The sequence below is a fragment of the Rattus norvegicus genome, chromosome 7 (genome assembly GCF_036323735.1).
Source record: "Rattus norvegicus strain BN/NHsdMcwi chromosome 7, GRCr8, whole genome shotgun sequence".
NCBI classification, from domain to species: Eukaryota; Metazoa; Chordata; class Mammalia; order Rodentia; family Muridae; genus Rattus; species Rattus norvegicus.
Window position 1 is genome coordinate 58,774,203 of NC_086025.1, and position 27,326 is coordinate 58,801,528.

A 27,326-nucleotide genomic window follows, 5' to 3' on the forward strand; every position below is an offset into this window, starting at 1 on the left:
CTCCTAGTGTAAAGTTAAGACGTTCCTAAATTGTTTGAAATTACATGCCAGCCGAGGGAAGTAGAATAACACCAGCTGGGCCAAATGAGAACCTCATCTTGATCGGTGAAAAGTCAAAGTACGCAGTAAGAGCTGTCCATTAACCCCAGGACCCGCCCGGACTTTAACCAGCAGCTGATCTTATGCACGCAGCACGTGCGTCGCTTCCCTCTGGAGAGCAGATGGGCCGACTGCCTCCTGACTTCATCTCCAGTTCGCTGTCGAGCTTCCTCCAGCTTCAGGGGTAGGCCTGACCAGAGGCACGGCCAGGCTCCGCGCGGTCCTAGCTCAGTCCAGCCGCCCAGCACCCGGATTCCCAGCCGCTCCCCAGGCCCCGCCTACGGCCGTCCGTCATGTGATGGCGCGCCCCGCCCTCTGCCCCCGGCTCACGTGATCGCGCCTAGGGAGAGAAAGCTTGACCCGCATCTCCTGTGCTCACCCGGTGTCTCTGCGCAGCTCTCGGTTTCCCGCGGAGCGTGGCGGCCATGCGGCTCCCGTCCGCAGCTGGGCCCGGGCCGGGCTGTCCCAGCCGCCTGCCCGCGCTGCTGCTACTGCCGCTGCTGAGCGGCTGCCTGGGGCTCGTGGGGGCGGCTCGCAGGCCCAACGTGTTGCTGCTGCTCACGGACGACCAGGACGCGGAGCTCGGCGGCATGGTAACTCCCGTCCACGCCCTCCCTGTCCCCCTTTGCTGGGCGGCTTGGCAGTGGGTGGGTGTGCGCGGTCACTCCGGGTCTTCCGTGAGCTTGGACGGGTCTCCCTCACCCGAACTCACCCACATGCTCGTACAGTGGGCACGGTGCCTCCAGTCTGGACCTTACTGCTGCTCAGAGCAAACCTGTGGAGGCCAGTGATTGATTAGGGTGATCCGGGGCTACATCGGCCCTCTTCACGGAGGACTTGGAACGTCAGCATCTGTGCTTCTGTGATGGTTATGGAAGTGGGTTGTAGGCTGTCGAGCTATTATTGAGAGAGAGTGTTTTGCTTAAGAAGCATCAAAAACAAAATCATTTAGCCTAATCGAACACCTGGCTGAACCATTACTGCCAGGGCTCCACTTTATGTCTAAGGGGTGTTGTCATGAAGACTACATTTCCTTCCCAGAGTCGCTTCTGCTCTTTCGAGGTTCCGGAATTTGACCTTTGGGAACAGGCATGCCAACCTCCTTCCATTGGTGCTCAAGAGATTTGCCCAAAGCACTGAAGCAGGAGGAGGCAGATTAGGGCCAACCCTCCAGTGGTATTCCGTCCTGGGTCAGCATTGCATTCACTTAAAAAAAAAAGCCTCTACTCTCTCTTTCAGTTCTCCTTCCGCTTTCAGCTGACTGCTGTAGCTCTCTTGTGTGGTAGTTAACCCTAGTTCATGTCCTTCAAGTTGCTGGTCCCAGCTGGTCAGCGAGTTGTGAAATCAGTCTAGTGAGTAGCTGCCAACATTTTTGGTTTTCCGTGTGTCACATGTGATAATAGTAAGCAGAGCCTTATATTTCTGGGCTGGGAAGTAGCATGTGCTTTGCCTTCCGTGGACGGTCTTTTTCTAGATTTCTAGATGGTGTTTAGGTGTTGCGTTACCAATCCCTTTGCCCTTCGTCTTATCCACATAGGCCCCCATTGTCTGGTTGCTGTTGTAGTTTCCCCTGAGCCACAAGGATGATGAATCTCTTCCCCCTCCCACCCCGGCAGTGCTGGAGGGCACTCCAAAGCCTCTTGCCTGCTGAGCCAGTTCTGTCCCTCAGAGCTAGCCCCCACCCCCTGTACCAGAAGCCTTGACTTAATTTCCCTCTTAGATTTTACCTTCACTCCAACTGTTCCCATAGCTTTCTTTCCTTTCTTTTTCTTTTTTTTTTATTTCGTTTGTCTGTCTGTTTGTTTTGTTTTGTTTTGAGATTGGTCTCATTGCATAGCCATGGCTAGCCTTGAACTCACAAAGATCCATCTTCTAACTCACCACTGCTGGGATTTCAAAACTTTACAAAACAACCAAAAAAAAGTGTTTTGTTCAGGGAAAAACAATGCTGCCTCTCCCAGTGGTACTCAACTTGTCAGCCTTATTAATACAGCCTTTGGAAGAAACCAAATTCTCCTCTTACATATAAGGTGCCCCAGCTCAGTGACTGTCACTTAGCACAGCTGTTGTCTGTGTAAGACGAGGTCTTACACTTTTGTGTTAATGGTATTTGCCTCGAGAACTTTCTCTCTTTTTCTATTTGCTTCTTTATCCCAGAAAGATGTGTGCTTAGGGGGAGCGTCTGTGCACAGGCCACAGTGGCCTGAATGGAGTGGGTTAGAAGACAGTTTCTCTCATTCTCCATGAGGGTCCTGGGAACTGAACTCCTCAGGCTTGGCAGTGGTTTACTTGGACCCCATAAGTCATCTCCATGGCCCTAGGTTCTTTTTTTTTTTTTTTAAGTATTTGTAGTAACCAGAGAAACTAGAACAAGTGAAACTCGTAGCTTCTCACACATTCCCTGGGTCCCACAAGTGCCTTGGACGCTGAATAAATAAGGAAATGGTACTTGCTTGTTTTAAAGCTGTGGCCCTGGCACTTCGGGGAATTCTGACTTTCCTTGTGTCCCCTCTTGGAGTCCTGACACTTACCTGTCAAACAGAGTGAAGAGCTGAGACAGGGATGATGAGAACTTCCTTGGTGCCAGGCAGAGCGTGAGGCACCTTCTGTTTGTATTTCTATCATCACAGACGCCCTCCCCTGCACATAGGTAACCCTGTCTCACCACATGCTGTCTGGAATCCTCAAGGCCACATAGGTACTTTGCACTGAGTCTTCAGTGGCATTCCGGAATGTCGTCAGTGGGGTTCACCCACAGTACTTGATTTATGAATAAAGCCTTATATATGGTTTCTCTGCCAGAGAGAGGAACTGTGTTTCAGACTGCCACAGTAATTGGTGTCCATACACACGCACCCACACTGGCTCAGGTCAAAAGTTGATAGCCTGTGATTTCTGTTCAAAGTGATTTATTTTCTCCTTTTTTTCAAGACAGTCCTAGTTAGGGATTCTATGGTTGCGATAAAACACCCCGACCAAAAGCACCTTGAAGAGCAAAGGGTTTGTTTGGCCACACATAGTCTCACAGCCCATCCAGGGACACCAAAGCAGGGACTCAAACAGGGCAGGAACCTGGAGGCAGTGGCTGACACAGAGGCCATGGAGGGATGCTGCTTACTGGCTTGCTCCACCCACAATGGGCTGGGCCCTCCTCCAACAATCACTAATTAACAAAATGCTCTGCATGCAGGCTTGCTTACAGCCCAGTCTTATGGAGGCATTTTCTCAACAGAGGTCCCCTACCCTCAGATGAATTTAGCTTGTGTCTAAAACTATTCAGCAGAGTCCAGGGTGACTCTGTATCCATGTGGCCGAGGTCGTGCTTGAATTCCTGCACCTCCAGCCTCCACCTCCCAAGAGCAGAGATTACAGACATGCACCACATTTAAAAGAAAAAATTGCCTCCTTGTATGTGCATACAGACACGTGTTACTGCCCGCTGCCTGCAAAGGCCACAGGAGTGTATCATGAGCAAGAGTTAGAGTTGGTTGTGAGCCACCGTATGGATGCCGGGAATCAAACCTGGAGCGGCCAGTGCTCTTTTCTCCCGAGCCATCTCTCCAGTCCCTGTCAGTTATTAATTTATTTGTTGTCACCTCATCTGTCACACCGTATGCCCCCGTGTGTCATCTGAGAGACTCAGCTTTTATTCATTTTAACAGGGTGTGGCTTCCCACCCCCCATTCCCACCTTAATGATGGTGTGGTGGACTATTACTCACAAAAGCACAGGTTGTCATTTAAGTCCTTTACTCTAGGAAAAGGGGGCGTTTGTTTGGTCAGGGGCCATGCGGGAATGTAGGGAAAGGATAAATATGGCATTGCTTTGCCTAACTCGAGATGAAAGTCGGCCACTGAGTTACAGGAATCATCGGGATCAGGAAAGTCAGGGAGTCTTTTGATTTTTTAGAAAAGGGAATTTGCTTAGGGTAAGTAAAGTCACGCATTTGCTCTTGAGAGTGAAAGTGGCTGTTTCTTAATTCCGTCACATGGCTTCCACTTGACCAGCCACCGTCCCTTCAGATTAGCGTGGAAAGTTGTTTTCAGTATGGTGCCCTCTCTTGCTTGTTCAACCACGCGTAGATGACAACGTAAAGCTCTAAACCTTAATGCCCGCACAGCCTCGTCTTCCACTCCGTCTCGCGGGCTATTTCTTCCACAGTTGCTCCTTCCCGTGTGCTGGGTTGGGCTGTTTGCTGTTTGCTGGCCGCAGCCAGCGAGCTCCACTCCTGGGTCCTCGTGACCTTACCTCCCTCTGGGGTTCTCAGCAAGGCTCCCTGCTGTAAGGGCTTTCCGTGTGTCATATCGCCTGCTGTTCTCGTTCTCTCTCTCTCTCTCTCTCTCTCTCTCTCTCTCTCCCTCCCTCCCCCCCCACCCCCTCTGCACTACGTGAGGTCATTGGTTACTGAGGTCATTGGTTACCTTGCTCAGGTCCTAAAGCAGTGGCAAGGGCGGGTAAGATAGTGCTTCCTACCCGCCCTCGCCCAGCTCAGGGTTTGCTGAGATTAGCGCGTGATACACCGGAGTCCGCCCGTAAACATAACACTGTCAGTAGTTTTGCATGCTTATCAATTTGATAACGAATCCCACTCTTTCTCTACGCCACTGGTTCTCAGTCTTCCTAATGCTGTGTGCGGCCTTTAATACCTCACGTCGTGGCAACCCCCAACTGCAAAATTATTTTTGCCACTACTTCTTAACTGCGATTTTGCTACCTTAATGTGAATATCTGATGTGTGACACCACCCCACACCCCAAAAGGGTCTCAACCCACAGGTTGAAGACCGCTGCTCTGGGTGCACTTCACATGTGTAGTTGCCCTGTCCATTGCCTCATGGTAACTTAGGTTCCTAGCTAAGCCAGGGTTACAATTGGCCCACTGTTGCTTCCTGAGCTTGGCACCAGTGATAAGTTAAGGACAGCCAGTGCCATTGCTTCAGCAGCTTAGCACAGACCTTCCATGGCATCTCTTGAGGGTCCACTATTGGCACCATCAAAGCCTGACTAGAACAACTTGGAATTGTTGTCCTTTGGAGCCTACAAGCAGCTTAGGTTTATAGTCAGTGGGAAAAGCTACATACATGTTGTTGAAAGTGAGACTCTGGTTAACCTGGGCATATATCCGGAGGTGCAGTCTTTAAGGAATTACTGTGCCAGGTGGACATGAGACCGTATACATTCTGTTCTTGGGTCTGAAACGTATTTCAGAATCCTTACGGGCCCCCACATGAGCCTCATCCATGGTAGTTAGTTTTTGTTGTCCAGGAAGTGAAGACTGACCAGTGTGCCTTCGACAGGTAGTTAACGTAACTGCCTTCTGGGGTGAAGTTAACTTTCCCCCTGTCCTTTTTCAAATCTTGGGGGATGCACAAAAGATGAGAAGTGCAGATGAAATACACCAGTAGGCCTGGTCATGTAGCTCAATTGGGAGAGTGCTTGCCTGGGAACTCAAGGTCCCGGGTTCAATCCCCAGCCCTGCAGTAATTATGTTTATGTTTGACAGGGTCTGTGTGCACCTCTATACACATGCTATCATCTGGTTCAGGTGCCACTGCAGGGGACTAGCCAGTAGAGTCCTTATGGTATTGGGCGGGGATCCATCATTGAATGTGTAAGGTTGGAAGCAGGCTGTGAGCCTGGCGACCTTGTCTGACTTTCATAATCTTAAGTGTTGCCTTACTTCCCCATTAATGATTGGAAGTTTCCTTGCTGATTAATCTGTGCCTTGGGGTTATTGACAAATAAGAAAGCACTTGTGATTTCATTACCTGCAGTCCCCATAGACAGAACAATGTTATCAGCTATGCACTTTTGCTTCCTGCTTGCACAGGGTTTACCTGACTGTAACTAAACCTGTTTGGTTCATCACCAGAATCATTACTTTCGACTTTGTGTCAGAGCTGGAATTTGGAAATAAGTGATTAGGATAAAAGGAAAGGAGCTGCAGAGGTGGCTGGAAGAAAGGTTAAGAGTACCCCTTCCTGCAGAAGACCCTCTAACAGTTGATATGTCTGTCCATTTCCAGAGGATCTAACACCCTCTTCAGGCCTCTGCAGGCCCTGCACGCATGCGCACGATGCACAGACATACACGGGCAAGCAAAACATCCATACACATAAGATAAAATAGAAATTTAAGTTGTAACAAACCATAAATTCTGCTTTCTGGATTTTATCAGACATTGTTTAACAACATTGTTTAACTGTTTACTTTGTAGACCCCACTAAAGAAAACCAAGGCCCTCATCGGAGAGAAGGGGATGACTTTCTCCAGCGCTGTAAGTTTAGAAGCCAATGTGATGTCGTTAGATATCATATCACAACCCAGAAAGAAACCTCATGTTTGAGTTCTAGTGTGGTTTATGTGGGTAGATTTTTGCTTTTGTGTTGTTTTTTTTTTTATTTTGTTTTGTTTCTGTTTTTTAATGAAATACCCAGTCTGAAGAGTTTTATTTTTAATTGAAATGATAAATTGCTGATTTTTATTTTTATTCTTTTTGAAACAAGGTCTCGCTATGTAGTTCTGGCTGTCCTATAACTCACTCTGTAGACCAGGCTAGTCTTGAACTCACAGAGATATGTCTGCCTCTGCTTCCCAAGTGCTGGGATTGAAGGCATGTGCTGATATACCTGATTAATTGCTGGTATTTTCTAAGCTACAGTGCTACATAACTTGGGAATGTTATTGAAGTCCTTAGTGTTTGAGGGTTGAACCTCGTACAAACCAAGAGCATTTATGCTGTGTAAGTTGCTACAGAGTAAGAGCTTCCTGAGCCCTGCTGGCTAACCCTGACAAAGGTCGTGGTACCCAGAACACACACACACACACACACACACACACACACACACACACACACACAGCCTGCACGGAGTCAGAGATCCCAAAGCAGACCTCACACACACACACACACACACACACACACACACACACACACACACACAGCCTGCACGGAGTCAGAGATCCCAAAGCAGACCTCACCTCACACAAAACTCTGTAAGCGATGGCGTGGTGGCCTCGCACCAGGAGACACACCGAACGGAAACACAGTGCCGTGCTCCGGTTTAAGCATAGACTCAGCAGCCAGACTGCCTGGTTCTGAATACACTTTTATTTCTTTATTCGCCTGCTCTTAACTCCCTTCTGGATTTTGGTTTCCCCACTTTAATTGAAGTTGGTACAGTCCCCAGGGTCACTGGGACTCCACGAATCAGCACATGATGGATGAGGTCACGGCAAGTTCTTCGTGAATTAGGTGTTGTCCACAGAGGGAGTAATTGAAGGGAGGAAGAGTTCATTTTAACCTGGAAAACTAAGTCCAACTTAAAATAGAACCCAGTGTGGTGGTACGCGCCTCTAATTCCAGCACTCAGGAGGCAGAGACTGGGAGATCTCTGTGGGTTCAAGTTCCAGGCCAGCCTGGGGTTACATAGTGAGACTTTAGAGAAGAAAGAAAGAAAGAAAGAAAGAAAGAAAGAAAGAAAGAAAGAAAGAAAGAAAGAAAGAAAGAAAGAAAGAAAGAGAGGGGGGGAGGGAGAGAGAGAGAGAAAGAGAGAGAGAGAAAGAGAGAGAGAGAGAGAGAGAGAGAGAGAGGGAGGAAGGAAGGAAAAATATGGAAGAACAAAAAGTTCCATTTAGCAGCAAAAAATTCACGCTAGGAACAACAGGTAGGTGGCCAGAAATGGCTATGACTTCTTCACGTAAGCCAGGATAGTGGAGCACGCCTTTAGCCCTAACACTGGAAAGCACAGGCAGGCAGATCTTTGTGAGTTTGAGGCCAGCCAGGGCTACATAGTGAGATCCTATTGCAAAAATAATTAATTAAATAAATAAAATTATACAAGCCACAGTACTTTTTTGAGAAAATGCTTGCTGTGTTGCTAGACACATCATTTCTATGTAAAGACGCTGTTATAAAATATACTTCTAATTAAAGTTTTAAGACTTTTTGTCAAGACCCAACTAGATGATTCTAAATCTAGGTAAGAATAGTCAAGATAGTATTTCTTGTTTGGTGCTGGGGATTGGTACGAGGACATCAGACATGCTGTGTACACGCTCGTCCAATGGATTAGACCCAGGCCCAAGGTCAGTTGGGTTTTGTCAGCACCAGAGAGGAAACCCTTTAGTGCAGTACTAAGATGAGATATAAAACTTCAGTAATAATGTGGCACTGACCATAAAAGGTCAAAGAGCAGAAAGGGAAATGTTCTAGTTTCCTTTCTGCTGTGGTAAAACCCTCTGACCAAAGGCAGCTTGGGGCAGAAAACTTTTATTAGGTACACATATGGTCACAGTTCATAACTGAGGGACGTCCAGGCCGGACTCAAGCAGAAACCAGAGAGGAAGACTGCCTGCTGGCCTTGTGGGCTCTGTTGCAAGCCCATGCTTAACTGACTCAAGGCTTTTATTACTGTTTGTTTGTTTTGTTTTCCCTGTGTAGTCCTGGCTGCATTGGAACTTGCACTCTAGATCAGGCTGGTCCCAGACTCAGAGATGGACCTGCCTCTGCCTTCCAAGTGCTGGGACTAACGGTGTGTGTTACCTCGATGGCTTATTTAGCTTTCATATACAATCTGGTACCAACTGCTCAAGAATGCTGTCACCCACAACAGGCATGGCCCTCCTGCATCAATTAACAATCAAGGCAGTCCCCCGTAGACATGCCCACAGGTCAGTTTGATCTGGACAGTTCCTCAGTTGAAACTCCCACTTTGGGCGACTCTAGGCTGCACCAATTCAACAGTTCAAGCTGCCGAGGCCAGGCAAGAAGAACGGTCAACATAGAAATTGTAGAAGTCGGGGCAGGAAAGGAGGTTCCGCAGTTAAAGCTGCTTGCTGAACAATCCTGAAGACTGGCGTGTAGCATCAACCGTTAGCAGGCCGATGGCCCCACTGTGAGAGTGTCACCCTCTCCTAGCTTCCATGTTTGCACCCCCACACAAGTGACAGACACTCATAAAGACACGTAAATATGCGTACAGAACTAATGTATTTTAAAGTGAAAACTTAAAAAGAATTGCAAAGGACGAATGACATATGACTTAAAGGGGGAGGGGGAGGAGTTGATTGTTGTGTGGAGACAATCACCCTCACGAGTATCTTAAAGTGCCAGTCAGAACTGGAGGCTTAGCTCAATGGTGGAACATGTGTGTAACATTTGCTCGGTCCTGATTTTTAAGTCCAGGCACCAAAGGGGGAGAAAAGGTTAAATCCAACTTGAAAAGCAGAAAAACAGCAGCAAAACCAAATTTAGTACTTACGGCGACAACGCTAACATGGATCGCGGATGGTGGGTTTTTATGTAGGCGTCCAGAAGTGATGGGTTTAATTGTGACATATGTATCCAGTTCCACCTCCTCTCTCCCTGCCTCCTGGTCCCCTCTCCTCAAGTAGCAATTAGTTTACTGACTTTACTTTTAATCTGCTGTGTTGTCTCTGACGAGTGACTTCAAGCGGCTCTGGTGTGTGTCATGTGTAAAGAACGATCTCTGCTCAGTGAGAGGCTGGAATGAAAACCGAGCGTTAAGTGCCTTCCTCTTCCCTCTCAGTGAATCTTACCCTCTGCCTCCCACCCGCTCCCTAGTATGTGCCCAGTGCTCTCTGCTGCCCCAGCAGAGCCAGCATCCTGACTGGGAAGTACCCACACAACCATCACGTCGTCAACAACACTTTGGAGGGGAACTGCAGTAGCAAGTCCTGGCAGAAGATCCAGGAGCCATACACCTTCCCAGCGATCCTTAAGTTGGTGTGCGGCTATCAAACCTTTTTTGCTGGGAAGTATTTAAATGAGGTATGTTGAACGATCTTTTCCTTTCTTACAACAGCATTTAAAATGGGAAGTAATTTATCTCCTGATAATCATTTTTCTCCTTGGTATCAATTCAAGTCGCACTATTCAAGGGTTTGGTTCTAAGTAGCTTTTTGCTGATCTGCCCACTAATTGGACAAACACATTATGTGCCTGGCTCTGTGGTTACTTTTTTCCCACACAGCCTCCACCACATCTAGTTACAAATTGTCCTAAGTGTTAGGACCCCTTCCCCTCCCCCGTCTTCATTTGGGATTCTTCTGGTCATGTGGCTGTCACAGTGGCTTTGTTCCATTTCCCCTTTTCCAGTGTCAAGGGGGAGGGGCTAGACGATTTGCTTAGGTCTCTTAGAATCATCTCTGAAGTAGGACAATTCAATGTACAGCTCATGTTTTGACCTGCAGAGTGAGGACAGACTAGAAGTGAGACCAGCCTGTGGAGAGGACAGTGCCCCATGGGCTGTGAGGCTGTGGCTGGGCGGTTGATGCTGGCCTCGTGGGCCTGCATGGGGTGTGGTGCCTCACTGTGGCCTGCCATTCAGGGCTTCATAGTCCCAAGTGCACCACCTTGGTCTCAGTTTTCTTAGACTCTGTGCTTAAAGGAATTGTGTATTGGGCGGGGAGGAGAGCTGGGGGTTCTCTCCAGGGATAGTTAAACTGGAGTTTAACCGTCTTTTCCTGTCATAGCTACAGGTCTTCATGTCTCATGAGTTTCCTGTTCTCCTTCCTTCCTGTCATTGGGGGGACTGTGAACTGTGGGCTTGAGGCAAGATGAGTCAGTTTGAAAGAATCATGAGAAGCAGGAAGACGCTCTGTTGCAGGGTCAGGGCAACTCGATGGTCATAAGGGAACTTGGACTACTTTGCATTGACGGTCATTTCAGGGGAACCGTTTAATGCAGACAGTGTTCAGAGATTCCGTTCTGCCTTAAATGGGCAATACTAAAGTGTATTTAGGTAGGGGATAGTGTGCTGTGGTCTCTCCTAATCATTTTACCAAATAAAGTGAGTCTCAGAAGTAGATTTTATCAGGACAACCAAAGCAATAGGCAAGCATCTGGTTCTCTTGGCTGTAAACAGCCAAGTGTCATTTAGATTATTCAGTTGTTCTACGACCCTCACCCATGACTAGGTTCCCTGTAATAGCTAGATGGCAGATGTTGGGCTTAAAGGCCACACGTCTCCTAGAGCTACAGCCAGGGCCACCATAGCAGAGATGCAGCTGTGGCCATTCCATGGTGAGCTTGCCTGGCTGTGTACAAAGCCATCTGCACTGACATCTGAGGTCTGCGGCACTCACATTTCACAAAGACAGCTTTGTACATTTAAATGACTGAATGGCACACTGGCCATTCAAGACAGTGGCAGGCCAGCTTAGCACAGTGACACAGGTACTGACTGCTGAAGAGAGGGCTTGGGTTGCACAGTTCGTTTCTCTTTACCTAGCTTGTATGTTTGGGGAGGTTGTACACCCGTTGTCTCAGGCACTGGTTGAAAGGTTTTCTGTGTTGCCTGTTCCTGTCTGGACTCTAAGGAGCCCTAACACCATGCTCTGCTGTCCTTTCAGTATGGAGCCCCAGATGCGGGTGGACTGGAGCACGTGCCTCTGGGCTGGAGTTACTGGTATGCCCTGGTAAGTGAGTGCTGCGGTAAGAGAGAACTAGACACAGCCCAGAGACACCGAACATGTATCCTCTGACTCAGCCCCATACCGGCACAAGTATTCCGGCAAATGCTTTGCCTCTGTGATGACAGTCACCTGTCCAAGGTGTTTTCCTGCCATTAGTGTTCTGAGCCACGTGATTCCCTCCTGACCCACGTCTGGAAAGCATTAAAACAGCGTGGATTAATGAAATCCTGCTAGTCTATGATAATGCTCCTCAAACCCAATTCAGTATTGACATGGCAGCTGTCCCCCTCTGTCCTGTCACCTCTAAACCGTGTGCTCAGCCCAGCAGGAGGTCTCACTTTGGCTTTGTACAGTGACTTCCTCCCAAATTTTACTTCCTGTTTCACGTAGGAAAAGAATTCTAAATACTATAACTACACCCTCTCTATCAACGGGAAGGCACGCAGACATGGCGAGAACTATAGCGTGGACTACCTGACAGACGTTCTGGTAAGTTCTGAGGCTCAGGACCCTGCCTCACACAGGACTGCTTGGTCTAGACAGCAACTGAGTCCAATTTGTACCAGCAAACAGAAGTGCACAGTGACCTGGTCTGTCTGCCAAAGAATAGTTCCAGCTTATTAAAGACCTCTAGGCTGTTTTTCTCTGCATGTAAGCCAAGACTCGAATCTCCTATTCTGCAGAGGTAAACGCCTCTGCCTGCAACTGTGGTGTCCTTTACAGGCCTCTGTGGACGAGGCTGTGCGCATGTAAAGCGCCAGAGTCAGGTAGACTCTTCCTGTCCTGACGTGTTTCTAAGGGAAACCTTCCGCTGAGGGCTCATTCACCAAACAGTCTAGCACGTAGCCCAGTAGTGGTTCCCTGGAAAGGGCAAAGCCAGGTCCGTGGAAGGCAACGTCTTCCCGGCTGGGATCTCACATGTGCTGCGGGGCCGTGGTTCTGTACACGCAGTCATTTGTGGTTGAGAATATTCCTTTGGTAGGCACTGGTGGGTGAGATAGTTAGCTTCTGAGCAGAAACCTGAAGATCTGATGTTTGGATGAGGGGTAGGCAGCGTGACTGAGCCTGGTCCTCTTACCATTCCTTAAGGCATCATTACTATACATTAATATTAATATTAAAATGGACAGTTTACTATTCCTTACTACTTGGGGAACATAATCTCTGTGTCTTACAAACTTGAGGTCTCAGTTACTCTCTCGGTGGACTTGTCAAAGCTCAGACCTTGGCATGGTCAGACCTGATGTGTTATACCAGCACATGACCACGAAGTGAATATGTCTGGGACTGGTGTCCACGCTGACCCTGCGTGCTCTCCGTCTACCAAGAGCAGCTTCCCTATTGGATGCACAGTTGCTAGGCAGGGGTAGGCGATGACAGCTCTCTGTGTGTGTCAGGCCAATCTCTCCCTGGACTTCCTGGACTACAAGTCCAACTCTGAGCCATTCTTCATGATGATCTCCACTCCAGCGCCCCACTCACCGTGGACAGCCGCACCTCAGTACCAGAAGGCTTTCCCCAATGTCATCGCACCGAGAAACAAGAACTTCAACATCCATGGGACGGTAGGTCCTCTGATCCTTCAAGTAAGCCGCTCTCACTGTAACCTGCTGGTCAGGAAGCTTCAAGCCTTGGAAGGGGGTTCCTTTGAGCTCTCCTGGAGGGACTGTTGTACCTGTCCCTAGTACAACAGATGGTGAAATGTTTTTCAAGATACAGATAAAGTCCCTACCACACATCCAGTGGGTAGCTAGAAGAGATTCCTAGGAACGGTAAAGGCGCTGTCGCTCCCAATTGACTGTGAGCATGTCTCCTACCTCCTCTGTTCTAGAAGAAGCTAAGCCAAGCCCCTAGGGACATTTGCACTTGCAGCAGCCTTGGTGACTCTCACCTAAGGCATACGATGGAAAGGGGAGGCACAGCACAGTGTGGAGGTGGCAGGGTGCATGATTAAATGCCACAGCTCAAGCAGGGGCCTCTTCAGTTAACACCGCTTGTCCCTTAAATTCGCCTAATAAGCCATAAGTCCACATATGAAGGTTCTTTCTCCCTTAAACAGAAGTCAGATTTTCAACAACAGAAACATCCCCACACGCCATTCTCTCCTTCCGTTCACTGTCTCCCAAACTGTGTTCCTTAGTTTGTTTTGTGAGTCAGTCTGTCTCTGTGTCTGTCTGTCTGTCTGTCTGTCTGTCTGTCTGTCTGTCTCTCTCTCTCTCTCTCTCTCTCTCTGTAGACCAGGCTGGCCTCAAACTCACAGTGGCCTTCATGCCTTTGCCTCCTAATCTCTGGGCTGGGATCAGAGGTCTGTGCCTCCTCAGTCAGACAGTTATGCTTCCCTTGGCTAAGGGTGTAAGCAGGTCTCCACTGCTTGGGTCTTACCTAGAAGTCACGAAGCTCATATTGATTCAGACCCAGAAGCATCAGTCTCTGCCTGTGCAATGAGCCAGATGCTTGCCCTCCTGTTGCCCTCCTAAGGTGGCAGGTCTCGAGCCTTTGATTACGGTAATGATTAAAATGTAGAGATACAGCTGGTGTACTCTGTGCCACAACTCAGGCATGTGCTTATTAAATCAGGTTGAGAAGCTGATTTTAAACTAGTGGACTGGTCTCAATTTTGTGTTCCACAAAGAGTTACTGGAAACATTTTAATATTTCAGTATTATTGAGGGCAGCAATACTGAAATCCTTGGGTTAGATAAGTGACCACAACAAGAAGTTCCGGTCACATGTGAGCTGATAGGAGCCTCCAACAGGAGGGTTTAAGAACAAATTTCTAAAGCCTATTAACCAGAGAGCAGTTGGAGAAATGTAGTTTTATTGTGAGTGCATGAAGAGCTGATGGCATCTGGAGGTCTTTTTGTCACTAAATTGTGGCTTTTATGTAAATAAAAGGACCCTCCAGAACTGGACTTGAAGGAGGTTTTGTTAATTTTTTAAGATTTCGTTTTTAGTTTTAAACGTTCGTGTATGTGTCTTGTCTTTGGTGTGGTTTGTTTGTGTGAGCGCAGTACCCAAGGAGGCCAGAAGAGGGCCCAGTTGCTCTAGAACAGGCAGTTGTAAACTGTCCCATGAGGTGTGGGTGCTGGGAACCAAGCTTCTACACTCTACTATTCCAGAATGTACAGAACTTGAAGCTTTAAATTCGAGTACAGGATTTTCCCCCAGGGATACCAGTCCCTTGAGTTGACAGATCAGTGGAAAGCAGGGGCTCACAGGCAGAATAGAGAGGGGTAAGTTAGTACTTGCCCATTTGTAGCCGTAGTTGATGTAGGATCAGAGTTACCAACTGAATCTCACTTTAGCTCGGTGGCGGGAGGGGGTGGGGGGTGCTCACTAGAGTCTCTGATCGCTGCAGCCAACAGAAGAATGTCACGGTGCTTCCCAGTAGAGGCTGGTGGAGAGATGGCATTCATCTGCGAGGCAGCTAGGCCGCTGTAGGAGCACAGGAGAAGGCAACCTGGCATAGTCTAGCATGGCTTCAGTAGTTCTAGGCAGTCGGCTAACGGGTGAATGATCCTTTGTCTTACGGACTCTAGGGATCTCTGCTGTGACCGTGGTGACTTGCTGTTAACGACTGTTTCTTCTGAATCCTAGAACAAGCACTGGTTAATTAGGCAAGCCAAGACTCCCATGACGAATTCCTCAATAAAGTTCTTAGATGACGCCTTCAGAAGGAGGTAAGCACTGCTACTCCACTCGCTCGCTCACAGTGTGGGGCTCTGTTGTCAGACATCTGTCCTGAGCCAAAGAAAAGCAACTCAGTGGGAAACACGCTGTGGGGCCTGCCGCCTCAGAAGCACGCAGAAAGCCTTATGTTCAACTGCACAAGGTACCCTTGGACCCCAAGGTTGACTAAGCCATCCATGGGAAGACCTGGTAAAGAATATGACAAACTGGAATTATTTGCTTGAGAATTTCCCCATGCTTAAAGAAAAGGTTATATAAAAATCAGCCCAAATATTGAAGAAAGTATTTAAATTTGATGTTTGGAATTTGCAGGGCGTGATACGTCAATTTTTTTTTTTTTTTTGGAGCTGGGGACCGAACCCAGGGCCTTGCGCTTCCTAGGTAAACGCTCTACCACTGAGCTAAATCCCCAGCCCCGATATGTCAATTTTTAAAAGTTCACTGCTTGCTTTTAGACTGTATTGAATTTGGACCAGAGGTCAGTAAACATTTTTTGTAACACCAGATAATAATAAAGTAAATGTTGTAAGACTGCAGGCATGTGTCCCAAAACAAAGGCAGCCTTAGGCAATATGAGAATATTGCTATGTGCCAATAAAACTTTATAAAAACAGGCAATAGACAAAACCAACTTTGGCCTTCCTGCCTATAGGCCAGTGCCTAGTATTCGGACTGTTAAACAATAGTGCAGTCTGTAGTACTCTGTTCTGAATTACCATCTTCCCTTTCTGATTAGCTCTGTTCTCACACAGCAAGCTGTGAACAGTAAAACTAGCGCATTCTTTGGAAACAGACTTGGTGAAGTACTTACTGTGCTGTGGAATTTGCAGTGATGGAGTCTAGGGGACAGAGTTGAGCATTAGCTGTCTGCTTTACCGGGATGAGTGTTTCTGTGCTGCCATTGCCCCTGACGTCTGTCATTTCCATCCTGTGTCTTCCAGGTGGCAAACTCTGCTCTCAGTTGACGATCTTGTGGAAAAACTGGTGAAGAGATTGGACTCGACTGGTGAGCTGGACAACACGTACATCTTCTATACCTCAGACAATGGCTACCATACAGGTGAGCAGCAGGCAGGATGTGTGCTGTCACACCCTCAATCAAGCACTCTACAGCTGTGCACTCACCAGGCCGAGGCTCTCATCTCAGGACTCCCCAGGTAGAAAGCATTTGCACACAAGAAGCCAGGTTTCATAATTCGCTGTTTGAGATGCTAAGCTAGCTGATCTCAGGCAGGAGCACAGAATCATTTGTGAAGTTAGAGACAGCTGTAGGAAAAGTCTGTAGGACAAGTGGAACTTAGGGAATGTGTTGTTGTAGATGGGAAACAAAGTTTTCTTGCAAGCACAGTTGTTGTTAATCTTGTAATTTGGGGAGTGCTTTAGCCCTCGAGTTTGAGGCCAGTCTGGTCCGCATAGATCCTGCCTCGTTGTGGTAGGGAGAACCAACAAAAAACCATCTTCCCGCTCAAGTTTTCAGCTGCAGTGTTCTTCCTGCCTTCAGAGTGTGTGTGTGTGTGTGTGTGTGTGTGTGTGTGTGTGTGTGTGTGTGTGTGTGTGTGTGTGTGTGTGTGTGTGGTGGGGCGCTGTGGGGGAGGCAGGTGGGATCTGCAGTGCTGACATTTAGACTGAGGCCCTTGTGCACGCTCGGCAATGCTCTACTGCTGAGCTATATCCCCAGCCTTTGGGTGTTTGATCAGGGTCTTGCTTCATCTCTTAGGTTGGCCTTAACCTCATGACCCTGATGCCTTGGCCTCTAGAGTCTTGGGATTATCGAGTACCATGGGGTCTGGCTGTTTTTCTAAAGGTTTTGAAGCACTCACAGGCACTTATGAGTCCACACATGTTTCCAGGCCCATGTAATTTATCAAGCAGATAGTCTTGAATTTTGAGTGCCTCTAAGTCTCGGGTGCTACTGATCTACTGAGAAGAATGCCTCTTATCCTCACAGCAGTTCTTATTCTGGCTTGGCTAACTACTGTCTTGTGAGGCCTTGCTTGCTCATTCCCACCCAGTATAGCCTGGGAGTGGGAGCTGAGACCTGATGTGGGCGACCTTCAGGCCAGCAGGCTGCCTCAGTGGTGCAGAATTGCACCAAGCATCTCAAGTTGTGAGGCCCACCGTGTCTGGCTGTCTCACTTGGGGTACCAGTGTTGATGGGTGGGTCATGGGGTCTAACCTGGTCCCTTCTATAAACCTGTCCTTGTGATTCCCTCTGCAAGCTAAAACTTCCTCAGACTGAACTTGGCCAGCCGTTGACACCCATGCTCTGTCCTTCCTTATTGGTCTGTTGAATTCCTCAGGTTTGTCCTCATTCTGTGGCCTGTCACTACAGGGCCTCAGGGGGACAGGGTACGTTCCTCCCTTATTTGGCACTGTCCTGGGTGACACCATCTGCCCGGATCTGGACACATACACATAAATGAGTGTGTATTTGTCTTTCATTCCTTTCCAGATATTATTTTTTCTTCATTTGTCCTGTTTAGAACAGATTCTTCTTAGTTATTTATCTAGAGGAGGTAAGCTCATTATTTTTCCTGCCCTGTATTGAAAAGAAACCTAGGCAAGGGTTAGTTCTCTGTTACAAAACTAGAGTTAAGGGGCTGGAGAGATGGCTTCTGGTTCAGTAGAGTGCATCCAAAGGACCCGAGTTCAGTTCCCATGTCAGTGCCCATGTCAGGTGCCTTAAGGCTGCCCATAACCAGCTCTGGGAGACCCAACACCTCCTTCTAAACCTCCTGATGTACATTAAACACACACACACACACACACACACACAGAGAGAGAGAGAGAGAGAGAGACAGAGAGACAGAGAGAGAATACATGAGTAAAAAATAAATCTTAAAAGCCAATTAAGACATCTTAGTGTTTCAGCACCTCAGTGGTGTGTGTGCCGCACGCTGTCCTGGCTCTGTGTTGACTCCGTGTGTTTTGTTGCAGGGCAGTTCTCTTTGCCAATAGACAAACGACAACTCTATGAGTTTGATATCAAAGTTCCACTGTTGGTTCGAGGGCCTGGGATCAAACCAAACCAGACAAGCAAGGTAGGTGCCCAATGGCAGCTGATCCTGTATATGTGGCATGTGGCTCGAGAAAGTGGCTGTCCCTCCTGGAGAGGAAGGCTGGCCACATGCTCTTCCGTGTGTGAACCTTGGAAAGAGTGGCCTGTTTCTCCTGCAACTGTCTGCTGCCCCCTGTGAATTTCCACTCACGTGGTTCATTTCAAGATGTACTTCCAGCACTAGTGACTCTCATCAGAATCACTGCCTGAAACTGGTTTTTCCTAACAGTTTTCATGTGTGTTCTGTGTATGGATGTAGGCGGTTACATGCATATGTGTGTACATGTATATGAATACATGTAGAGGCCCAAGGTAGGAACTCAAGAAGAACAAAGAGAAAGGGTCTTAACCAATTTTCATTGGTTAAGAAAATGTCTTCTTGATCTCAGTGATCACCCTTCATATTGACTCACAAATGGACATTGGTTCGTGAGAGGCAGTTTGCTGGGGCCCTCTCAGGTAGCAGACCACGCCACCCAACACTCCTCTCTCCATCTGCTTTGCTTGTTTATATGAACCCTAAGGGGAGTAGCTTGTGAACCTCACCATGTCCTGAACTTGCAGACTCTTACTTCCCAAGTTCCTGAGTCCACACATCAGGAGAGCATACTGTCTCGGAATTTCCCCTTCCTGACATAAGCCTTTCTGGTCCCCTTCTGGCTTGTGATACTCATCATCCTCTGTCGCCCCCATTGGCTGTCTCATTGGAGTACTTTGTTCATAGAGGTGCTGGCCACCTTGATCCTAAACACTTTTCCCTACTGGTCAGGAGATGACAGTAGGAAATCCCAGCTCTGTCTTCTCTCTTCTTGATTCAATACCAACACCTAAGCTCTGAGATCAGAGAAGAGGAACAAACACATAATTGGATTTAAAACTGCAAGATGACCCAGGCATCTGGGTAGTGGGTGCTCTGGGCAGCCTGTGTTTGGTGGTGGGCGCTGGCACTCCTCACTCCTCACCTTTCTCTACTTCCTGTCCCAGCGCTCTTGGTGCTTCACTGTTAAAGTGTCCCAGAAAGATACAGCGGCCTTCAGAGCTGTCATCTGAGTTACATTTGCTCCTAAGGCCCATGTTCCACCACACGTTTGGCACTTTCTGAACAGGTCTATCCTTCCAAAGCAGGCTGGCCGGGAAGTCAGCAGATCCTAAGTGTGTACCTTCCTGAGGTTTTTACCTGAGTGCAAAGTCCATATTAGCAGGCGGTGCACTTCTGAGGAACATGGAGCCTTGGGACTGCATGTTCTGTCAGCTGTGGGAGGAACAAGCCATTCTTCTCAGTAGCTTAATCACGCCAAGTATACGGTACAATTGGAGGCCTCGCCTCTCCTAAACAACTGAAATGGTGTCTAGTTCATCAGAGCTAGTCCATAGCAACAGGTGGTGGTCTGAGTGCTGTGTGAATAACTCATCCAACCTCCAGAACCCACCAGGTCCCATGGCCCCATGCTACCCAGGAAGAGCCTGTGGGAGTGAGTGAATTGGTTTATCTAAACTCATAACTGAAAGCAGCAGAGCCCTGCTTTAGAATTCAGTCATGTAGCTGAGCCCACCCTCCCTGTCAGCTAGTGTCCATCCAATGCCTTATGTTGGCATTGCACACCCGGACTCCTGGGCGTAGCAGGGAGCAGCAGGGGAAGGTTAATTCATAGTCCTGTGTCAGGGAAGCTTAGCTACAGCAGGAGAGGTCTGGGCTTTGGAGCACAGACAACAATGTTGAGAAGGATGAGTTACCCAGTCTGTGTGTCCAGCACCCAGCAGAGCAATGAGAAGGAAAGATGTTAGAACCAGACAGCAAAGGGCAGGAGGCAGCATCTGCGGTAACCACTCTCCCCTCTTAAGTGGACCGTCTCTCTCTTCCTGGCCTTCTCTCCTCCTGGCCTTGATATGATTGGCGGCTTCTGACTGAAATGCTCTCTCAGCCCCTCAGCCTGCTTGTCCTTAAAGGCTCTGGCTTGGGGTTCCCCTAGGATGTGTCTTCACACTCTCCCCATGTGTGATCCATCTCACTCTCAGCTGGCTTCACATCCTGCTGAGTTTACTTCTTGTTCTTCTGCAATACCCTAAAAAGAGGGGTGCTCTAAACATGGACCACCTCACCCTCTACCCACAATGGGGTGCACCCACATTGGTAAAACAGACTTTGTAGTAAGTAGAGTCAGGACTGTCAAGAGCTGTGTCTGTCATTACGGTGGGTGTTCTGCCACACTTCCTGGGCTCACAGGTGTAACATATACTGGTGTACATTAGAACCAATCACCAACATACCAGAGATCCTTCATATCAGATATTTACATTATAATTCATAATATTGGCAAAATTACAGTTAGCAACATAACTAAGTAGCAACAAAATTTTATGGCTAGGGGTCACCACAACATGAGGAATTGTATTAAAGGGTCACAACATTAGGAAGGTTGAGAACCATTGCCCTAGAACTATAGTAGAAGTACTTACAAGCCACCCCCTGTGGGTTCTAGGAAGTGAACGCAAGTTCACTGGAATATCAGCCAGTGCTCTCGGCCATTGAGCCATCTCTCCAGCCGCCTTCATCTCTACTTAGTGTAACTGGGTGATGCCCGGCTTCTTCCTAGGTACAGAAGCTAAGGGTAGATCCGCCTACAGCAGCTCAGCCTTTGCTGATGCTAGACTCTCTCAGGTGCTCATAGCTCTTCTGGCAAATGGACCCTTTGGTGCCTTCTGGGGTGCTATGCGACTTGCCTGCAGTAGCCCTACATGGGGTCCTGGATTCTGAGGTGCTGTATGCCATGACTTAGGTGCCCTCCTTGGTTGGTTAATATCAGTGCTTTAGTGTCTGGAAGCCTGGTGAGAGGACTCACCTTCTTTGCACAGCTAATCAGAAGCCCATATGAGGCCAAGGGTAGACAATTCCCACTTGACTTTTCTGCTCATAATCTCTAACCACATAAGGTCTTCTTAATTCCAGCCCTATTTAGAGAAGACGTGTGTGTGTGTGTGTGTGTGTGTGTGTGTGTGTGTGTGTGTGTGTGTGTGTGTGTGTGTGAAGAAAGTATCCTGAGGACACGCACTGTGTGTTTGTAGTGACATGGTTTGTACCAGAACCGCCATGCTTGTCCGTGAGCCAGAGGCATTAGACAGGGTCTCCTATCATGCAGCCCTGGTGTTTAAAAGGAGTTTTGGAGAGACTAATGATCACTGTTTTCATTCTGGGTTTTTCTAGCATTAGCACGTACAGTTTGTCTTGTACCTTGCTTTGACTCCCCAGTACCTATGGCTCGGGATCCTCCGCTCACCTCCTGGACCCTCGAGTCTCGAGTTTCTCCTGTGCTGATCTCTCCCTTAGGCACATCCACTTACCAACTGTGAGCCAAGCTGCTCAGCTCACCCGGGGCTCTTAAAAGAAGGAAACCGACCCCCCGTCTGTGGGTCTGGTTAATCTCTGGAGACAGCTCTGGTGCATTTCCAGTGACATACGGACTGCTGCCCCTGAATGGTCCCCATGGAACAGTGACCCACGACAGCTGCCGAGACGCACTAATAGATTCAGAGGCAGGCTGTGTGTCACTGGCTGTCAGCCTGGCCAGCAACACCCTGCTCCTGCTGTCAGACGGGCCCTTCCAATTTGGTTTTAAATTAAAAATGACAGTTACTTGATCTTTTCAATCTCCCTGTTTGTCTGCCTAAAGAAAGTCTTCTCCATGTTTCAAAGCCGTACTCTGTGTGTAACACACCGGCCAGAGGACAGCCTATCGTGTCCTTGAGAGCTATTCACTGTGTTCTCAGGACAAGGGGGGTTGTTTTTGTTTTTTGATTTTGGGGTTCTTTGAAATAGGGTCTCACTGCCTCTCCCTGACTGTCCTGCCCCGACTATCCTGGAACTCACGGTGTGGACAAGGCTGGTGTCTCCCAAAAGGCCTCCTGCCTTTGCCTCCCAAGAGCTGGGATAAAAGACCTGAGCCATCATGCCTGATTTCTCAACTTGTTTTTTGAGCCAAGGGCTCTCTAGCCTGGAGCTCACTAAGTGCCACATAAGCAGGAGAAGCTGAGTTTGTTTCTCAGAACCCACTTGAGAAACGCCTGTGGTTCCAGCACAAGGGAGCCAGGAGCCAGAGGCTCTGTGAGACTGGTCAGCCTCCCTCTGCTATCAGTAAGCCAGCCATGAGAGGCTCTGTCTTAGAATGACACCTGAGGTCCTCAGGCTTATGTGTGTGTGTGCGCGCACACACACACACACACACACACACACACACACACACACACACAATTTAAAGGTCTTTTTACATTAAAACTGTCGTAGTCCCCATTGTATTTAAATGGAAGCACGCTGGTTTAGGTCCTTAGAAGTAGTGTACACAGAAGGAAAGCCATCTTCTAAACCAAGAGAATATAGGTTGAGGTGAAAATGTAAAACTTTTATTTCTGGTTTCTAGAATGTTTGTCTTAATATAGATAAGTAGATAAAGTTATTTTATTAAGTGTATGTGTGTGCATGCATGTGTCATGGTGTGCATGTCAGGGGACAACTTGTGGGGAGGGGTTGATACTCTCCTTCCACTATGTGGGACCCAGGATTGAATTTATGTCATCAAGCTTAGTGACTTTTAACCTCTGGGCCATCACACAAGCCCTAGAGTGTTTTCATTAAAGCAGGGTTTTGTGCTATTTAAGGAAATTAACTGATCAATTAGAGTGAGTTTTCTGCAGCCTTCACAGCCTACTGCAAGACCAGGCAGGTGTGGAACACACCCGTAATCCAAGCATTGAAAAGGCTGAAGCAGGAGGATCATGAGTGTGAGCTAGCCTGGGCTACATGGCATACCCTGTTTAAAATAAACTAGGGACAAAGTAGTAATATTGTCACTTTGAAGACTATAACATGAGCTCATCTTCCTTGGTTTGTTTATGGGTGGGGCAGCCTGGTCTACATAGTGAGTTAGTTCCAGAACAGCCAGGGCTACATAGAGAGACCCTGTTGAGGGAGGGAGGGAGAGAGGAGGGAGGGAGAAGACCTTGTGGGCGCTGTGTGCCAGTGATGCATTCACATACATGCAGGCATTTTTACACTCAATAACACATAAATAGTGTCTCTTCTCTCTGCACACACGCCCTTTGTCTCTTTCTCGCTCCCTCACTTCCCCCATTCCCTTTTCCCCATGGCAACTTGCCAGCCCTCCATCCTTGGGGCCAGCGAACTCACCCACCTGAGAGCAGCGTCCCAATAAGCCTGCCTTTATATATAGTATATAATAATAAATAATATTTTATATAATTATATAATAATAAAAGTACGTGCATCTTTAAAAAATGTTAAGGAATGCATGTACGGTCAGATTTAATCACAAATGTGAATGCCCCAAGTAGGAGAACAGTTGACACGCAGGAGGAGTCCCTGTGCCCTGTGTTCACAATGAGAAAATTACAGAGGCTTCTCACGTGGGCCTGGGAAGTACAGCGTTCCACGGGATTGGTGTGACCCATGAGCCCGTGTGCTGAGCTGTAGTTGGGTGGGAGAGGAGCATGAGACCAGCTGGGCCTCAGGCAGTTTGCTTCACTCACGCAGATGCTGGTCTCCAATATTGACTTGGGTCCCACCATCCTGGACCTCGCTGGCTATGACCTGAACAAGACACAGATGGACGGGACATCCCTGCTGCCCATCCTGGTGAGTATAAAGCCACAGCCAACCCAGAGCCCAACTCCCAAGTTAACTGCAGGTGGTCAGAGGCAAGCTACTATATCTGAGAGGCAAAGAACAGGATCTGGCTCTGGCTCTGATGGGAAGCAGTTCCCTCAAGGAAAAGTCTGACTGGACCACTCACGTGTCACCTTCAGCCGTCTGTATTCTCTTCCCCCTCTCCTCCCAGGAAAAACTATGTGCAATCAGAGAGTAGAGGTGGCCGTCCCAGTAGAGTAAGCAGTGAGTAACCTTCCAGAAGACTCAGGAATGGGGAAGGGTTACCTCAGTGTAAAGAAATGCCGAAGTAAAGGAGGACCGTGCCGGCTGCAGAGCGGCAAGGACTGAGATTAGTAGCCACCGTCCCACATCTGAGGGACAGAAACTGCTTGCACTCTGTTGGTGGAGTCCAGGCAGATAGTCTACCATCCAACCGCTAGCTACGGACACAGCTGAGACAGAGCACGCAGAAGCCTTGGGCTCCGTGTCCAGTACCGAAGGGGAGGGGAAGGGGGAGGGGAGGGAAGGAAGGAAGGAAAGGAAAAAGATTGAGAGACCAGGGTTCTTACCCCATTGATACGCAGACACCCTCCTGTTAGTAGTTATATATTACCTTAAACAGTTTGGGTCTTCCTTTGAGCTTAACACACATGCACGCATGCACGCACGCACGCACGCACACAGAGACATGCACACACGCATGCTACTGTACTAGATCTCTAGGCATTTAAGATTCAGTGTTGTTTCCAAGATGGAGCCATATTGTTCTCAGCTACCTGGTGCTCCATTACCTAAATGCATCATGACCTGGATGCCCGTCTCTCCCAGGTAGTGTCTGTCATGTTAGCACTGCTGCTGTCAAAGACGTGTCCCCAGTGACCTGAACGCTCATCAAGATGAGAATTCCCCTTGTTCTGTATGAACTGTCCGCTTAGTACGTGCCAGCTGAGTGAGTGGGAAGCAGTATTTGGTCTGTTTTGCATTTCCTTGTTAGTGAGGTGAGCCACTTTTTTATCAGCTTCCGTCATATGCCACACAGTGCACGAGAGTGGACAGTTCACTCATTTCTGGTGCTTTGGCGTTGTCTGACCATCACCATCTAAGTCCACAACATCCCATCATCCCAGATCGTGGGTCACCCCTCCGCTGCTCCATCCCCTGGCCCTCAGGCAGCCTGTACCCCCTTACCTCTGAGGAGTTGTCCACCACACGTACAAGTGGAGCCATGCAGTCTGTGCCTCCGCTCTCTGTCATCTGTATCTGTACTTCATTCTGTACTGCTGAGTCCCGCTCCCCCACTCCCAGGGAGACATGGCACTCTGTCTGTCCGTCCATCATATACATGTGTAGGTTTTATTCTGAGTAACCCTTTTGTGAACATTCATGAGTCTCTGGATGTGTTTGCAGCTCTCTGTGCTCTAGGTCACTTGGCAGCTTTACCAGACTGTTTACCTTGTCACCAGCCTCACCGACACTTGATTAGTCTTACTTTATCACAGCAGCGTGCAGGGGCATCCCCTGGTGGTCCTCACTGCAGTTCTGTTGTCACACTGGGCTCCTTGCTGTGTGCCTACTGCGAACATCTTTTCAGTAGTCATTCCTTTTCATGGTCAGTGTTCTTTGTGTATACACCAGCAAGCATACTTATACATAGGTGTGGACATGTATGGCGAGGTCAGAGGACAATCCTCAGGTACTGGGCACCACTTTCCTCCCTATTTGAGATAGCCTCAGTGCCACTGTGGAGCCCAGCCCGTGAGTTTTGGGGGGTCGCCTGTCTCCCGTCTTCCTATAGGGAATGCTGGGGTGGTAGGTGCCTATGGTACTAACCAGGCTCTGGGGTCTGAACATAAATTGTTAGGCTGTATGGTAAGGGCTTTCCCACAGACACCTCCACCCCCAAGCCCGGCCTTCCATTGATTATTTATAAAACTCGCCCACATCAGATGTTGGAGATCTCGACTTTCTCCTATAAATTTTACAGTTCTGTCTCCTGTGTCTACCTCTCTGTGTGTCTAGGATAATTCCCTGCAGGTTTCATCGGTCAAGAATCTTGTTTTCTCTGAAGATACTTGGGTTTGTCCTCAGACCCACAGACCTTTCCTTGTGCTGCTTTGCCTTCAGACTGAGTAACTGAGTCTTTGTATGAGGGTCTACCAGCGCCTTACTCTCTCGGGAACCCAAGTACCTTCCATCCATACGACCCTTAGACTCGGCTTCTGGGTTACCTGTGGATGCCGGGTTTGGGGCTGGAAATACGTCAGAGCTCTGTAGATCAGGTAGGGAAATGGTGTCTTCTAGCCTCACATGAACCGAAATGCAGTGAAGAGTCATCAGTTCCTGGATTGGGTTCGCCTTGTTCTGTGGGCCAGACCAGCAGCTCACAGACTACAACCTCAGGACCAGAACCAACCCAGCCCTGGCTTTGAAAGAGAAGTTAGACTGGAGTGGAGTCCCACTCATGCTTTATCCTGGGAGTGCTGAGCTGTCACAGGTCATGTCGGTACAGAACATAAGCAGATACTGCAGACCACTGCATAAGAACATAAATGTACACATAAGGTCTTCCTTCCCCTGTCTTGGCATTCAAGGCCTTATAGAAGCTAGCACCCATTCCCTGCTACATGTCCCAGCTTCAGTGTCCTTTATAAGCAGGGTTCTCAGACTGACACCGTGGATGCCTGTGGGCTTGCTGAGACCTAATGAAACAGAGCTGGGGGTTTGTGTTGCCGCTGATCTAGCAGCACGTGTAGACACCCGGGAGCAGTGCTGCCCAGTTTCCTGTGTGTCCTGTGCGAGACCTCACCAGTCTCTAGCAGCAGAGACGACCCAGGGCAGCTGCTGAGGAGAGTATGAGACTGATGTAGGGTCCCTGATGTAAAGACCCCTCAGCCTCTCTGTTCCTGCTCTAGGTCCTGTCCTTGGCTGGGGTCTGCAGCAACCTTGCACTGCCTACTCAAAACCGTCCTCCCTCTCTGCCCAGCTCCTGCCTCTTTTGCTCTGCAGAGATGGGGTTAGTCCTTGTGCGTCAGCCTCCCAAGCAGGTGGTGCTGTGGACATGTCGCTGGCCCAGGCTGCCTGCTGCTCAGGGCCTCCTGAGGCTCCTGCTTCTTCCTCTTAGATGCTGGGCTCATGTTCCCTACTGTTCTGAATTCTGCTTTTAATCCCAAACTTGCCCATGTCCTAGAGGCCTTTTTGCCAGAGTGTGTACGCCTGTCCCAAATGTATCCCAATGCTGCCTCCTTTCTCCACATAGCTATTGTGTGTCACAGAGTAAGCATGATGTATGAGCTGTACGTTCATCTCAAGGCCTGCACCTCCACCCCCAGCACTGTCTGTCTCTCTCTCCGGCTGCCCAGGGCACTCAGAGCCTCTGCCGAGCTAGGCA

General features: G+C 48.5%; 1 protein-coding gene across 2 annotated transcripts in view; it reads left to right on the forward strand.

Moving 5' to 3' along the window:
- Positions 1-422: 422 nt before the first annotated feature.
- The window catches only part of Gns (glucosamine (N-acetyl)-6-sulfatase), a 34,026-nt gene continuing 7,122 nt past the window's right edge, over positions 423-27,326 (forward strand). For both annotated transcript variants that reach the window (NM_001414922.1, NM_001011989.2), the window contains exons 1-10: positions 423-692; positions 6,316-6,375; positions 9,682-9,888; positions 11,472-11,537; positions 11,925-12,023; positions 12,932-13,099; positions 15,132-15,214; positions 16,166-16,284; positions 18,162-18,265; positions 23,825-23,926. In NM_001414922.1, coding sequence (NP_001401851.1) covers positions 525-692; positions 6,316-6,375; positions 9,682-9,888; positions 11,472-11,537; positions 11,925-12,023; positions 12,932-13,099; positions 15,132-15,214; positions 16,166-16,284; positions 18,162-18,265; positions 23,825-23,926 — 1,176 coding nt within the window. In that variant the 5' untranslated portion in view covers positions 423-524. The remainder of the gene's footprint in view (positions 693-6,315; positions 6,376-9,681; positions 9,889-11,471; positions 11,538-11,924; positions 12,024-12,931; positions 13,100-15,131; positions 15,215-16,165; positions 16,285-18,161; positions 18,266-23,824; positions 23,927-27,326) is intronic.